Source organism: Mandrillus leucophaeus, unplaced genomic scaffold, assembly GCF_000951045.1.
Source record: "Mandrillus leucophaeus isolate KB7577 unplaced genomic scaffold, Mleu.le_1.0 Scaffold108, whole genome shotgun sequence".
In the NCBI taxonomy this organism is placed as follows: Eukaryota; Metazoa; Chordata; class Mammalia; order Primates; family Cercopithecidae; genus Mandrillus; species Mandrillus leucophaeus.
Window position 1 is genome coordinate 1031883 of NW_012098987.1, and position 17385 is coordinate 1049267.

Here is a 17385-nt window from a genome sequence, read left to right on the forward strand (position 1 = left end):
AAAATACAGCTTCATTCATTCATTTAACAAACACATAATGAGCAGCCACAATGTGCTAATCACTTTATGGAAATAAACGACTCTAGGGTCATAGTCAATTGAGAGAGACTAGAAAGGACACAGTTAAAATGCAGTTGGAAGTAACTGCTATAAAAAAGGTCTATCTAAGATACTATGAAAGTAGAAAGGAAGAGTATGGAACCAGTAGGAGATGTGAGGAGAGATGTCAGGAAAGCATTTCCAGAGAAGGTAATACCACAATTGAGAGGGTACTACCAGAATTGACTCACATGATCATTAGGAGAAAACCAGGTTCTGTGAGAATAAGGAAATGGAAGTTAAATTATGTAGAAGCACTTGAAACCCCAGGAAACAATTATTCAAGGATGAGCAAGAGAGAGAGACAGAAAGAGAGAAAGAAAACGAAAGAGAGAGAGAGAGAGAGAGGCAGGGTTGGAGAGGGTGTCTGTTAGACTTTATTTTCCTCTTATGGTCATCAGTGACCTTATATCTATTTGGTCTGTTGGGTCTCTCCTTATAGTTTTCATTTTATACGACATATATTATTTTATAGATTTTCCTTTTGAATTTTATCCTTTAAAATATGTAATCTCTCTAGTTTATCATGGTCATACCAAACACTATTCATATCTTCCAAGATCATCAACTTGTCCTCTGTAAAATTAATAAACATACTTTCAGTTACATCTATGGCATTAACACGGAAATTAAGTAATGCGTGCCTCAGACCTGAGTAATGCAGAACACAATTTAATATCTCCACCTATGTTGATGTTAACTCTCTGATAACCACCCATTGAGTGTTGTCATATACCGTGATGAAGTGTACACGCACCTGCACCTAGGTCTAAATTTTTAGCTTATAAACAAACATGGCCATGTGAAACAAAATCTACAGCTTTACATTTTTGCAGGCAACCAATCTGTTTCTCCCTTTATTTGATCCCTTGTTAAAAAGAAAAAATATTAAGTTAGTGTAATAAAATGCTTTCTTTCAAAACTGTGCTTTTACCGTGGTGTCTTAAAGATGTGGCTTCACTGAGACTTTAATCTCTCTCTTGTTAGAGAGATGCTAAGTTTTTCTATATTATCACTCATCAAAATCAAGCTGCTCTGCTCTCTGTGTCTCTCTGATTTCTACTTTTAATTAGTCTCAAAAAGAAAATGCTTAAACCCTAAAGTTAATACTAGACAATGAGTTTACAATTATAATATTAATTTTATTTTTGAAGCATAACTATTTACTATGAAAAAGGTTGCTGGCACTGTTGAATGCTGTGCTATAGAGAGGCAGACAGACTCCTCAGGAAATGAAAACAAGTGTTCCCTAGAGATACTTGCTGAGGTCACTCAGTTCCTGGTGAGAAGCTTGTCACATGGCTATCAGATCCCCTCAAATCAACCTGAGTTTTCTATTCCATCAGTACACAGCCTATACACTATATAAAGATGCTACAGCAGAAATAGCCAATTATATTTGTTTATAAATTTTACACACTCTAGTGCTCTAATATGTACTGTATTTTATTCCTACTGTAACCTTCTGGGGTAGAAAATAGTAAGTCCCAAAGTAGTAGTTTAATGTTATGGTTTGAATGTGTTCCCCAAAGTTCGTATGTTGCAAACTAAATCCTCAATGCAACAGTGTTGAGAGGTGAGACTTTAAAATGTCACTAGGCCAGGCATGGTGGCTCATGCCTGTAATCCCAGCACTTTGTGAAGCTGAGGCAGGAGGATCACTAGAGCCTAGGAATTTGAGGCCAGCCTGGGCAACATAGTGAGATTCCATCTCTACAAAAAAGAAAAAATTAGCTGGGCATCATTGCACATGCCTGTAGTCCTAACTACTTGGGAGGCTGAGGTGGGAGGATCACTTGAGCCTCAGAGGTTGAGGCTGCAGTGAACCATGACTGTGCTACTACACCCTTGCCTGGGTGACATAGTGAGACCCTGTATTTAAAAAAAAAAAAAAAAAAAAAAAGGGTGACTAGGTCATGAGGGCTCTGCCCTCATGGATGGATTTATGCAGTCATAATGGAAGTGGGTTAGTGATTGCAGCAATGGCATCCTGATGAAAGAATGAGCTTGGCCCCCTTCCTGTCTCTGTCTTACATGCTGTCTTACCCTTCCACCTTCCACCATAAGATGACGCAGTAAGAAGGCCCTCAACTAGATGTAGCCCATCAACCTTGCTCTTTCCTGCATCCAGAACAATGAGCCAAACAAACTGCTGTTCACTATAAATTACCCAGTCTGGTATTCTGATATACCAGTATAAAACAGACTAAAGTACTCATAAAAATGGAGAACTCTAAAGAGAAATCATTTACTGTGAGCTGGGGTCATCTGAAAGTAAAACCTGAGTGGAATAATGAAGTATAAATATAAATTAGACAGATAAAAAAGCATGGAGCAAGATATTCTATGCTAAACAAAAGATGCAGAAATAGAACTATGCCATCTTAATGTGAGGGAACAGACCTGTTAGAATAGGGCCAGGTAGTTGAAAGTAAGAAAACTAAATGACAAAGAAGAAAGGCTTCAGAGTCTCAAAGCTGGATTCAAATTTCAGCTCTCAGATACCATTTATTAGCATATGGCCTGGACAAGTTACTTTCCTCACCTGTAAAGCAGTGGTGATCTGCTCCAGTGATGTAATGAGGATTACATGCCTTGCACCATGTTTGGTACATAGTAGACCTCTAAATATGGTAGCTATTTATTAATTTAAGTTAACCCACCTTTATATAACATATATAAAATTATCCTTATGAGGTACCATGTATTACTTGAAGTCTATTTGCATAAACAGGATACTTAGCATCACAGGGCAGCTGAGTCTCAGCTGAAACAGAAGAGATTTTATCATCTGTAATAGTGTGCACTTGGCCAGTGAACCTCTGCACAGTGGCGCACCCTGAGACCACATAACCAAATGATGGAAGGGGCCACTCTAAGGAAGGGCCTGGTAATAAATAAATTCAGAAATAATACAACCAGATGAGAGGCTCAAGTCAATGAAAAGAGAAATGTAGACATAAGACCCCATAATGATGACAACTATGATGACAAGAACAGATCATATTTGAATAGAAGTTAGTATTTTTCGAAGGGCTTCTGTGTGTATCACCTAATATAATTTTCACCTCCAAAGTAAGCAGGAGAGACATGTTTTCCTCTTTGGAGGACAGAGTAACACCAAGAGGTTAGATGGTTTGTCCAAGGCTGATGACTGGCATAGAGTAGAGTTGGGTTGTTACACCCCACATCTCTTGATTTCCAGGAGAAAATCTATGTAATGCTGCTTCTGCTTTGTTACACAGCTACCTACAATGGTCTCCCCTCAACTAAAAAGAAAAATGTTTATGCATTAGTTCTCATCAAATATAAAGATAACAAATGCGTACCACAGAAACCTATACATGTAAAACTAGACCATCACTGACACTGTTCCATTTTATAGATGATAAAATGGAGACAGAGGGAGACTAGATTTGAGCTTATATGGTCAGTTATTGGTAGATAGTGACTAGTACAGATGTCTTTTTCACTAGACCAAAGTTAATTGCATATAATTAACTTATTTCAAGCAAATTTAAATAAATGAAACTTAGTCAATGAAACTGATTTACACTATCACTCACAGTGGAGAGAAAACACAGCAAAAAAATCCATCAGCACTACCTGGTTTTAAGGAAACAACACAAAACAAAACAAAAACCCTAGTTCCAGCATGAGAAAAGACTGGCAAGAATGTCAAACAAGAATAAGAGAAAAAAATAGGTATGGCAATCCACTGAGTTTTTCTCCATGGTAAGTCAACAAGGACAGTTAAAATTAAAAGGCTATTCTAGGAAGGTATTTTATGAGGGCACTGTACTCTCTAAGGAGCATGTTTAAAAAGAAGCCATGAGTCAAGGATCCTGCTCAAGGATCCTGGTTATTGCTGATGTCACCGGACATAGATCTGCTTGGAAAGAATCCCTAGTATGAGTTTTGTTTTTACGATAGATGTCAAAAACATCTTTTCAACCTTAAAGATCTAAATTAGAACTCTGCTCCTTTCCCCCTACTCCCCACCCCACAACACACACAACCTGCTCTTCCTGCCATCTTCTACATCTCAGTAAACAGCAACTCCAACCTTCTAGGTGCTCAGTCCAAATCCTTACTGTCATCCTTAACTCCTCTTTCTCTCAAATCACCCCACATAAGCAAGCCTTTGGCGGTTCCGTCTTAAAAACATACCCAGAATTCATCTATGTTTTACTACCTCCACTAATTAAATGATCATCTCTTGTATGGATCAAGGCAATAATCTCCCAACTAGTCTCTTGGCTTCTAACCTTGCTCCAGCACAGTATGTTCTTTAATTTTTTTGTAACTTTACTTTTTTGTTTTTGTTTTTGTAGATAAGGTCTTGCTCTGTCACCCAGGCTGGAGTGCAGTGGCGCCATCTTGGCTCACTGCAGCCTTCAACTCCCGGGCTCAAGCGATCCTCTCACCTCAGACCTCTGAGTAGCTGGGAGTAAAGGCACATGCCACCAAGCCTGGCTAATTTTTGTATTTTGTTTGTAAAAGCAGGGTCTCATTATGTTGCCCAGGCTGGAGTGTAGTAGCACAATCATAGATTACTGTAACCTTGAATTCCAAGGCTTAAGTGATCCGCCTACAGACGCGCGCCACCATGCCCAGCTAATACTTTTATTGTTAATCACGCCTGACTTCATGGGGTAGGAATTCCTGTCTATTTAATTTGTATCCCCCATGCCCAGAACAGTGCCTGGTGTTTGGACAGTGTTCAGTAAATCTCTATTAGATGAACGATGAATTGTACCTTCCCTGAAGACATGAGGGATCCCTAGAAATGATGGTAATGTGAAACACCAGGATTTGCATCTGGAAAGATGACATCTTTGTTTGACAAGAAAACAATGGCAAGAAATGATCCTGCAGCAGTTATTCCCTACTGTAAGCCTAAACAGATACAGTCTATTTAACTGTTGTGGCAGATGTTATGGGTACAGATCTATTTATATAAATGGTAAATATAATACCATATCTGATTGAGGCAAATTTTAAAACTGTCTGAAAAAGAAAACCAAGCAAAAGGAAAAAAGACAACCTGCAGTTAAGAAATCACCTTGAGCGACTGAGTCACAACAGATCATAATGAGAAGAAACTACTACAGGAAACCAAGGTAAATCTAAAGGTAGAAAGCCATAAATATTCATATAAACCTAATACTATCTGTGAATGACCAGTAACAAAGATGGTAAGAGCTATGCTTTTGTATTTAAGACTACTACTTTCCAAAGAGTCATATAATTCTCTGAGCACTATACAATTTTCTGAGATTATTTTTAGAGTCTAGCCCTCTATGTGATTTTTTTCTCTGCCCAGTAGTTCTCAGGTTGTACTAAGTGGTGTTGAAACTGTACTGCAATGCTCTGATACTATACAAATCAGCTATTGGTAGATTTTTCCCTTATAGATGGAATTTTCTAATTTTAAGCTTAAAAAATAATTTTTCTTAAGCTTTGAACCCTAATTACTATTTTATAGCAGAAGCTGGCATAATATGACATGTTTTGTAGTGCTAACCTATGTTTAGTCATTTTATATTTAATACATTAATATTTCATAATGTCAGACTAATTGAATTTGAAAACTGGTCTTCCTAGTTGTGTGACTTTAGAAAAGTTACACAACTTCTCTGTGCTTCATTTTTTTCATTTGTAAAATGAAAATTAATAATAATACCAAATTCGGAAAGTTGCTATGAGAATAAAATTAGTTAATAAATGGAAAACAATTAAATAATGTCCTTCACAGAGCACATGCTAGCTGCTATTAGAAGTATCCACATTAATATTATTTTATTATTAAAAGGGCATAATGATTTCTAGGGCTTTGTCACTGAAATAATTCTAAAATTCTGTCACATGCTGGACCAATCATGTATACTCTCCCTGGCTGGACAGGAGAAAATAAAAACCTCTGCAGTATTCGTTTTCCTTCCACCTTATAAATTACTCGTGGGTTTCCCATATTATATTTATAATATGTTCTGCTTTATAGGCTAGAGAAATGAATTAAACTTAAGCTATTCTTCTACACATTCACAGTTTTATATTTTATTATGTTATTAAGAGCATAATCTAGTCTTGAAAGTAGCATTTTTCTCCCATTTTCCACCCTCAAAATTTTGGGGTTCCATGGTTAATATAAGAGACATTTTGCCAGGTGCAGTGGCTCACGCCTGTAATCCAAGCACTTTGGGAGGCCAAGGCAGGTGGACCACGAGGTCAGGAGATCAAGACCATCCTGGCTAACACGGTGAAACCCCGTCTCTACTAAAAATACAAAAAATTAGCCGGGTATGGTGGTGGACACCTGTAGTCCCAGCTACTCGGGAGGCTGAGGCAGGAGAATGGTGTGTACCTGGGGGGCGGGGCTTGCAGTGAGCTGAGATTGCCACTGCACTCCAGCCTGAGCGACACAGCGAGACTCCGTCTCAAAAAACAAAAAAAAAAAGAGAGAGACATTTTGCAGATGCTGTTCAGGATAACTGATGCCCTATCATAGCATACTAACATTAAAATTCACACTTTCAGTTGGGCATGGTAGTGCATGCCTGTAGTACCAACTACTCAGGAGGCTGAAGAAGGAGGATCACTTGAACCCAGGAGTTCAAGTCCAGCCTGGGCAATATAGCAAGACCCCATCTTGAAAGAAAAAAAATTCACACTTTCCTTTAGATTTAATTCCTTAGGATTCAGAAAGATTTTTTTTACAGCTCCTAGGCCTTTTAGTTCTGGTCTATTACTCATTAACTGACTGACATTGGGTAGGTCACTACACTAATCCTCTCGTCTGTAAAACATAACATCTGCATCTGTCTTTTCCTAGTCACAGGATTATGATGAAATTTCAAAGGCAGTTTTTAAAAACTCTATGTCCCTTTATAAATGTGAGGCTTTTTTTTGTTTTTCTTGGGTTGGTTGGTTGTTTTTGAGATGCAGTCTTGCTCTGTGGCCCAGGCTGGAGTGCAGTGGCACAATCTCGGCTCACAGAAACCTCCGTCTCCCAGGTTCAAGTGATTCTCCTGCCTCAGCCTCCCAAGTAGCTGGGATTACAGGTGTGTGCCTCCACACCCAGCTAATTTTTGCAATTTTAGTAGAGGCAGAGTTTCGCGATGTTGGCCAGGCTAGTCTCGAACTCCTGACCTCAGGTGATCCGCCCACCTTGACCTCCCAAAGTGCTGGGATCACAGGCATGAGCCACCGTGCCCAGCCCACTTTATTATTTAATAATAATCCAAGCCACCTGAGACAAACTTGTCAAGGCTGCTTATTTAGTAATTATTTACAAGGTTGCTATCCACTTTAAAATATATGTGACTCAGCAAGAAGAAATTATCATATCTAATAGCCATAAAATAACAATGAAAGCTTCTACCAACCTGGCCATTTGCTTATAAGCTTCTTCAGCTACTGCAAAGATATGTGGATCCATATCACCCATGTTCTGACCACTGTATGCATTAATAATATCTTCTCCATAAATAGGCAGCTGTTCATAGGGATTTATAGCTACTAGGACTATACCTGGGAATAGGGTGGGGGACAAGAAAGAAAAAGAAGTCAATGATACCCTAATGGGCATATCAAACTTAGTAAAGTCAGACTCACAGTTAACATAATCTTTCATTTCAATTTAGTTAACATTAAACCAATAAACTGAGGATCAAAATGTATCATAGTCTTTGCCTCTGAACCCATTATACATAGTTCTGCCTAAAACACCATTTAAAAACTGGACTAGGGGGCTTAAAATAATGTGGCAATGTTATAAGAACTTTAAATATCTTCATATATTTAATTCAAAAATTCCACTTTACTTCTACAATTTATCCAAATGAAATAATCAGAAATTCATGCAAAGAGGTTTTTTTTTTCCCCCCCACAAAGATGTTTATCATAATGTTATCTGTAACAGTGAAAATGGAAACAAAATATTTAGGGCAAGGAGACTAGTTGAATGCATTCTGTTACATCCATATGATAGACTACTAAGCCACCACCAAAAATCATGTTTGTTTGTTTATTTTGAGACAGGGTCTCACCCTGTCACCCAAGCTGGAGAGCAGTGTTACTGTCTCGGCTTACTACAGCCTAGACCTCCTAGGCTTATGCAATCCTCTCACTTCAGCCTCCCAGGTAGTTGGGACTATGGACATGCAACACCATGCCTGGCTAGTTTTTGTATTTTTTTGTAGAGACAGGATTTTGTCATGTTGCCCAGGCTTGAACTCCTGGGCTCAAGTGATCTGCCTGCCTCAGCTTCCCAAGGTGCTGGGATTACATGAGCCACAGCACCTGGTCCAAATCATGTTTTTGAAGGACATTAAATGTCATAGGAAAATATAATGCAAAACTATATATAGACTGATTCCAATTTTATATCAACTTATACCTCTCATGCATATAAAGAAAAAGATGTAAGTCAATATTAATACCGGCTATTTTTCAGTGGTGAGTTACATATAATTGTTTTTCCTTTTTTATACTTTTCTGTATCTCCTAATAATTTTTCAGTAGGTATATATTAACTTAATGAAGTCGTTCATTCAACAAATGTTTATTCAGTTCCAACTACATGTAAAGTCTTTTCTAAATACTGAATTTACGACAGTAAACAAAACAAAACAAAAAGGCTAATCTTTACCCTCATGGAACTTAAATGCTAGTGGGAAATTCAGACAATTAACAAGATAAGTAAGAAAATATATATATATATACACACATAATCACAGATTAAATAGTAAGGAAAAGAAGGCAAAAAATAATGCAGGGAAGAAAGACAGTAAGGAGGGGTTTCTGCCTTGATAGGGTGGCCAGACAAGACTTCACTGAGAAGGCAACATATGTGCAAGGAAAAAAAATGGACGAAAAATAAAAATTGAGAAAAAGAAATAATTACCAGTAAAGAAAAGTTACTATCAATGATATAAAGGATGTCAATTATTTTAAGAAGAAAAGGTGGCTGTTCCTGTCTAAAACAGGAGAGTAATGAAAAAATCATGAACACTGAGTTGGGTATACCACACGAATGAATGAATCCAGATTTGAGCTTCAGAGGACAGAGTGATTAGTGAAAGAACGATAAGACGTCAGTGGAGAAAACATAGCCAGAGGAAAGGGAGAAAATAAAAGATAAGAACAAACCGGGAAAGAGAGAAAAAAGAAGGAAAGCTGGAGAAGGGGGAAAGGAACACAAACATACACACATGTGGAAGCTTTATTTCTTGGAGAGATAAAAATCACCATGAGCTGGGTGGCTGGCAGCTAACACTGCAATGAGCAGAGGCCCAGGCAAGCAGGAGTGAGCAAGACGAATCACCAGAGTCAAGTTAGTTCTGCATGGCGGGTAACTGACCACAAGATAACACTAAATCTCTTGAACCTGCTCCAAAGATAAGTCCTTGGACATCTACTCTTCGTGTAGTAGTTTTTGAAAGAGAAGAAAATAACTGGTGAATTTGGCACCAAATCTGACATATGACTTCTGTGAGGGAAAAAATTTCCAAAAGATGGGCCCAGTCTTTTTTACTTTTAGCAAAATTATGTAAGCTCACAAGTGAGTTTATTCAGCATAAATGTAACTTGGCTAATAAATACTGGTAAATCTTTCAGATAATGCTCAAGTGATTTTGTCTCTCAGAGAAAATCCATCCACAGCCTGCTTTCCCCATGTACAATATTTCCATGGCTATGTCCATTCAGGAAAGAGTACACAGTCTATTCAGAAAGCAAAGCATACTTACCACAATATGTATAAATAAGTTTGGAATCAATAAAGCGGACTCTGAGATTATGGAGCACAGCAGGCTCATGAAGATAGCTGAGGGCTGTGAGGTCATTTTCACCAACAAGTATGTCAGGATTTCGTAAGTGAGGCAGCTCCTTGGTCTTTGGATCTAGACGGTATTCCAAATCCTGAAAACGCACAAGGCACAGAATCGAGATAAATTATGGCAAGGACTATGAAAAAGAGCCATGAATTTTGCTCACTTCCTATTCCTGATTTGCTTCTCAGCTATCAAATGCATTATTTTCCTAGCACCTTCCAATATCACAGAAGCTGGTGGAGATGGAAAACAGTATGAATTGCGTTTTCATCAGACATACTAACTTATATAACAATTTTTGCTAATATAGTTTGAAAAGTTATAGCCTAGACCTTTTTCACCCACCTACTGAATCAGAAGTTTTAAATTTTTAAATACGTTTCTCTCCTCCATCCCCTTTTACCTATAAAAAAGTGGCAGACAATATAAAAGAGTGGTCAAGAGCTTGACTTTAGGATCAGATTGACCTGGATTCAAATCCTAATACTAGGTTTTGAATTACAGTATTTAACCCAAATCCCTCCTTTGTAAAATAAGCTAACAGGGTTATGGTAAAAAGTAAATGAGGCAAGTCTGGCATGTGGTAAGTACTTAGGAACCCCTAAACCACGAGACCCAAGAATCCCCTGAAATTATGTGCAACACTCTGTATGTGCAAGTGTGTACTTTTTTTGAGGCAAGACAATTCATAGTTTTCATTAGATTTTTGTTTTGTTTTGCTTTTTTTCTGGGCATAAGCTGATTCATTCATTAGAGTTAGGCTGGGTGCGGTGGCTCACACCTGTAATTCCAGTACTTTGGGAGGCCAAGGTGGGCGGATACACTGAGGTCAGGAGTTCGAGACCAGCCTGGTCAGCATGGTAAAACTCCGTCTTTATTAAAAATACAAAAATTGGCCACGTATGGTGGCTCACGCCTGTAATCCCAACACTTTGGGAGGCCGAGGTGGGTGAATCACCTGAGGTCAGGAGTTCAAAACCAACCTGGCCAACATGGTGAAACCCCATCTCTACTAAAAACATGAAAATTAGCCAGGCGTGCCAGGCGTGGTGGCTCACGCCTGTAATCCCAGCACTCTGGGAGGCCGAGGTGAGTGGATCACGAGGTCAGGAGATCGAGACCATCCTGGCTAACACGGAGAAACCCCATCTCTACTAAAAATACAAAAATTTAGCCAGGCATAGTGGCAGAAGCCTGTAGTCCCAGCTACTCGGGAGGCTGAGGCAGGAGAACGGCGTGAACCCAGGAGGTAGAGCTTGCAGTGAGCTGAGATCACACCACTGCATTCCAGCCTGGGCGACAGAGCGAGACTTTGTCTCGGAAAAAAAAAAAATTAGCCAGGCATGGTAGTGGGCACCTGTAATTCCGGCTACTTGGGAGGCTGAGGCAGGAGAATCACTTGAACCCTGGAGGCAAAGGTTCCAGTGAGCCAAGATCACGCTACTGCACTCCAGTCTGGGTGACAGAGCAAGACTCCATCTCAACAAAAACAAAAACAAAACAAAACAAAACAAAAATGACATTTTAATGGGGTTCCTGGTCCCAAAAGTTAACAAGCACTATTCACTTAACTTTTAATAGAGATGGGGTCTCACTATATTGCCCAGGCTGATCTTGAACTCCTGGGCTCAAGGGATCCTCCGACATTGGCCTCCCAAATGCTGGCATTACAGGTGTGAGTGACCACTACTAGCCACTACTCACTTTAAAGTCATGGGAATATGGCTTTATGGCATAGCCAACCATGAATATTGTCACTTAACTATATATTAAGGGGTAAATAACATAGGACAAGTGACTAGGAATAAAAATTCAATTTAGTGGTAGGGAGGGACAAGGTTTTGTAAAAAGCCAGTTTTGTTAATACTGAAAATATATACAGAGGTCAAATAGTCAAATCATATTTGAATGAATTATGCTAAAGGAGAGAAAAATTAACAATTTACCCCTTAGCATTTCTTGCTGCCTGCTTATCAGAGAGTATCACCCTTGCCTGGGGCTGACTGGTCCTTGCATTGGCCCTGTAAATACACAATTGTCTGTTCTGGTGTTAGCCAGAAGACTCCAGAATGGCAGAAGGGCAACCCAGAGCTCTTTTCTCAGTCTTCATTACAGGGTGGGGTTGTTTGTGGCGAGTGTGGGGAGGAGCTGAAATTGAAATATTAGAGAAGACACTAATTTAAAAGGTAGAGAAGATCTGTAACATCTTCACAGAAATTTCTTTCTTGGAGTTAGCCTTTAAATGAATATAACCTGCTCTTCTAGAATCAATGGACATCATTAAATAAGTATACTCTTCTACTATTACAAAAGCCATGCTTTCTCTATCTTAATCTAGGACCCTAAGTGACTATAGTTTCTAAAAAGAGAATGATTCTTGAATAGTTAGTGAATTTTATAATGTTTATTCTTCTTGTTTGACCCCTGTCCCTATTCTTGCTTTTATTAAAGGTATGTATCATTCTATTTCTATATTTTTTAAAAATACTAAGGATTAATAAAATTAAACATAGACACTGTACTCTGGTTGGCAAATCTGCTTCTCATAGGGGTATGGATTAGCAATTCTGAAATAACTTTACATATGTAATGAATAAGTAATATATTACAGATAATGAAAACCAAAGAGAGAAGTTACAGTATACATAATCAAAGGAAGAATAATAGAATGAACCTGGTGGCATTGGACTGGAGAAAAAAGGATCCCTATTAACTCACGGGTTTTATTTTTTTAAAAGAAGGTCAAGGCTGGGTGCGGTGGCTCACGCCTGTAATCTCAGCACTTTGGGAGGCCAAGGTGGGTGGATCACTTGAGGTCAGGAGTTCGAGACCAGCCTGGTCAACATGGTAAAACCCTGTCTCTACTAAAAACACAAAAATTAGCCAGGCATGGTGGCATGTGCCTGTAATCCCAGCTACTCAGGAAGCTGAGGCACAAGAATCATTTGAACCCGGGAGGGGAGGCGGAGGTTGCAGTGAGCAGAGATTGTAGACTCCATCTCAAAAAAAAAAAAAAAAAAAAGGTCAAGTGCGTAGCTAATGCCTTTAATCCCAGCACTTTGGGAGGATGAGGTAGAAGGACTGCTTGAGCCCAGTAGTTCAAGACCAGCCTGGGCAACATAGCAAGACATCCATCTCTAAAAACACATTTTATATATATATAAAATGTATATACAAACACATACATATGTAAACATAAAGTAAGTATAGATGGTTGAGTATACATTAGTATAGTATGCATACATATTAGTATCTATCTATCCATGTATATATTTTTCACGCTCTGTATGCTAAGAGGGCCTAGAAGTGGTGTCATCTTAATAGCAATGAGCACACCTAGTGCACAGATCTTGGTTGTCAAATACTATCCTCCGATATAAGGTACCAGGGTTGGGAAAGGGGAAATACAGGATAAGTGTCTTGGGGTACCAGGAGAAGTGTTATATCTTAAAAAAAAAAAAAAAAAAAAGCCAGGCACAGTGGCTCATGCCTATAATCCCAGCACTTTAGGACGCCTAGGTGGGGGGACTGCTTGAGCCCAGGAGTTCAAGACTAGCCTGGGCAACGTATTGAGACTCCATCTCTACTAAAAATTTTAAAAATTAGCCAGGCATGGTAGCTCATGCCTGTGGTTCTAGCCCCTAGGGAGGCTGAGCTTGGGAGCCATGATCAAGCCACTGCACTCCAGCCTGGGTGACAGAGTGAGACACTCTCAAAAAAAATAAAAAAGGATAGGGACCTGTCAAAAAAGGCAAAGGACCCAATCTAAGAGAGATCTCAATGACCAAAGCTGGAACAATGTAACTAATAAAATAAGTAATGACAGTAATGAAGAATAAAAGAAATACCCATGAGTCCATAATAAATACATGATTAAATTAATAAATAAATGGGACAGAAGAAACAATACTTCCTTCCCTATAGAAGAATTCTAGTTAATAAGTATACAAGGAAGGAAAGAAATGGAGAATCACCACTAGAACACAATAATACTTGCTGCAGGCAAGACACAGTAATGAACACTGGGCAAATATTAGCAGGCAAAGTTTAAGGAGAAGCAAGATATATGAGTGGCCTCAAAATATCTGCCCCAACACAGTGACATTCACTAATTACAAAGGGAAAACAGTAACTTTACAGTGGATAACATGGCAGACATCACCTTAAGCAACTGCTCATGACCAGTAATCTGCAAAACTCCAATGTAGTCAAATAGTATAAGCACTCATCTTAGAGTCATCTGTGTTCAAATCTCTCTTCAAATTCCAAAAGCCACTTCCTGGCTGTGTGACCTTGAGCAAAACTACTTAAGGTCTCTGAGGTTTGGCTTTCTTATTTGGAAAACAGTGATTATATCACCTGCCAACCCATAGGGTTGGTGTGAAATTTAACATGAGAAAATCCACTCCAAAGTGCCGGACATTTTGCCTAACACGGAGCAGATGACCAATAAATGTTAAATAAGTTAATTCCCTAGTTTGGTATTCAATGCCCTCCTAATTGGCCTAATTCTTCCCTGCCTTCATCCCAGCTAGTGTCTTCCCCTCAGTTTTGCTCTCCATGCTGCCACCAATGAGTCTTCTCTAAGACCTGGCAACATGCCTCTTTTTAAAACCACTACAAGCACTCCCCATAGCACACCAGTTTAAATGCAAGAGTTTTAGGATTAGATATGAATCTAAACCTGACAATCGTAATAAATTCATAGGTCAAAATGAAAGCTTTTAAAAGTATCTGCTATTTTCACTAATCTATGCCATTAAAAACGCTATCAGGATAGAAAATTGAGTTTGCCATTTTTACTAATTTAGTAAGTAAAAATTCTAGGTAAGTTCAAAATTTAACTTCCATTGAGAGTTTACTTCACAGTAAACTTACTCTTTTGAACTCCCTTCACTTTATGCCAAGGACGACAAATGAAAGTGAGATCTCACCTTTCCTTCCTCGAGGTGAAGTAGCAGGACTTTATCTCCTGGCTTATAATCTTTGAGCAGCTCTGCTGACTTCCAGACTTCCTCTGGATCAGGTATCCAAACCCTGGCAAACTAGAAGACAAAAAGAAAAAAATTTAAACTAGCAAACCAATTATTTTACAATAATATATAAACATATAACTATTTATAATTAAACAATTTACGAAAAAAGACATCTTGGCCAATATGAAATTTCCTTTTTTTTTTTTTTTTTGAGACAGAGTTAAGCTCTTGTCACCCAGGCTGGAGTGCAGTGGCCCGATCTCAGCTCACAGCAACCTCCGCCTCCTGGGTTCAAGCAATTCTCCTGCCTCAGCCTCCTGAGTAGCTGGAATTATAGGCGCCTGCCACCACGCTCAGCTAATTTTTGTATTTTTAATAAAGACAGAGTTTCGCCATGTTGGCCAAGCTGGTCTCCAAACTCCTGACCTCAGGTGATCCACCCGCCTTGGCCTCCCAAAGTGCTAGGATTACTGGTGTGAGCCACCATGCCCGGCTGAAATTTACTTTTTAAATTAGTAAACAAAAAATATTTTAGCCCTCATAGCACCACCATTCCCAAATTATACAAAAAGTGTGTTCTGACGAAACAGTTATGATCAAAGCTTGACTTTGCTTTATACAGTAAATGCCACCTGAAAGTATAATTTTAGGTTAAAATGTACATATAAGATCTATTTTTGAAGCTATGGTATTGTGGTTCTGCCAGTTTCAATAGCTCAGACACCTTTTTTTGGCTGAGTTTACAATTTGGAATTTTTTTTTTCTTTTGAGACAGAGTCTCGCTCTGTTGCCCAGGCTGGAGTGTGGTGGCACAATCTTGGCTCAATGCCACCTCTGCCTCCCAGGTTCAAGCGATTCTCCTGCCTCAGCCTCACGAGTAGCTGGGACTACAGGCATGTGCCACTGTGCCCAGCTAACTTTTGTATTTTTAGTAGAGACGGGGTTTCACCGTGTTGGCCAAGCTGGTCTCGAACTCCTGACCTCGTGATCCAAAGTGCTGGGATTACAGGCATGAGCCACCATGCCCCGCCCACAATTTGGATTTTTTATTGTGGTTTGCATCCTGTGCTCCGCAAAGCCTTAACGATTTCTCAGATATCCTTCAGGAGCCATCACAGTAGGGAGAAGAGGAGAATAAAAATAACAAATTTTTAAAAACTGAAAAAACACTGTCGTTCAGCATTTTGCCTTCATTATTTTATAAAGATGAGTGGGAAATGGTAAAAATGGCACAGCCAATCACTAATAAACTTAGCTCCTGCAGCCTCAGCACCATGAAAAAGGCATGGTAATCATCAGGGATTCCTAAAGCAGCAAATATTTTGCCTCAACTAGACACTCTCTGGACATAAGCCAGAAGATTATGTGGTCAATTTTGAAGAAAAAGAACAAAATATACTAACATGCATAAATCTTTCAAATACCTCATTGAAGAAGTGTTTTATGTGCTTGGACTCTCTGGGAAGAAATTTCCCTTTAAAACACGCATAACACTAAACCTAAATGCCCATTTTCATGAACAAATCACATATGAAAACAGGAATCCTAGATTCAGCCAGCAAAAGAAAGACATGATACAATCAATCATGGCTGGCATGGGCCCGACTGAACCCGGTCTCTGGCCTGTATCTGTATCCGCATTTCATGTAAATTCACCTCTACATTTCATTTTTAACAATGATCAGGGTACTAATTTACTTGGAGCTTTGAGAAGGAGCATCTGGATTTGAGTATGTTAAATGTGGGGCAACTTCCCAAAGAATTGTGATAATGTAATGACTATTCTAAGTACTGGGCACAAAGTTCTGGAAGCTTGTAACAAGGTCATTCCCAAGAACAAGAGAAATTTATATGACCCAGTGATGAACTTACAGATAGGAGAAAGCGAAAAGAAAGTGGGTGAACGAAAGTACAGGTAGATCTGAGATTCAAGATAATTTAAATTAAACGTCTCCTGTAAGAAAAACATTTCAGCATGCCATGCCACTGTCCTGGATATTATGTTAACCTCTTCTTTTTTTTTTTCTTTTTTTTCTTTTTTTTTGAGACGGAGTCTCACTTTGTCACCCAGGCTGGAGTGCAGTGGCGCAATCTCGGCTCACTGCAACCTCCGCCTCCTGGGTTCGAGCGATTCTCCTGCCTCAGCCTCCCGAGTAGCTGGGACTATAGGCACATGCGACCACGCCCAGCTAATTTTTTTATATTTTTAGTAGAGACAGGGTTTCACCTGTTAGCCAAGATGGTCTCGATCTCCTGACCTCATGATTCGCCTGCCTTGGCCTCTCAAAGTGCTGGAATTACAGGCATGAGCCACTGTGCCCAGCCTATGTTAACCTCTTTACTGACAAATATTTTCAAGCCTTCCTGTTAGGAAGTTGCTGTGGTATATTGCCGTAGTTTCCAAACTACCAGATTTCATGGCTGGTAAAAATTTTTTTTTCAAGTTTGGGGACTGATATAAGGTTATTAACTAA

The 17385-nt window shown here is 39.1% G+C and overlaps 1 protein-coding gene across 5 annotated transcripts in view; it reads right to left on the minus strand.

Annotated features, from left to right (window-relative positions):
• MYO5A (myosin VA (heavy chain 12, myoxin)) overlaps nucleotides 1-14976 on the minus strand; it is a 141441-nt gene extending 126465 nt beyond the window's left edge. For all 5 annotated transcript variants that reach the window (XM_011986343.1, XM_011986338.1, XM_011986329.1 and 2 more), the window contains exons 1-3: nucleotides 14870-14976; nucleotides 9852-10023; nucleotides 7488-7632 (exon numbers count right to left, since the gene is read on the minus strand). In XM_011986343.1, the coding sequence (XP_011841733.1) occupies nucleotides 7488-7549 (62 nt within the window). In that variant the 5' untranslated portion in view covers nucleotides 7550-7632; nucleotides 9852-10023; nucleotides 14870-14976. The remainder of the gene's footprint in view (nucleotides 1-7487; nucleotides 7633-9851; nucleotides 10024-14869) is intronic.
• Nucleotides 14977-17385: the final 2409 nt, after the last annotated feature.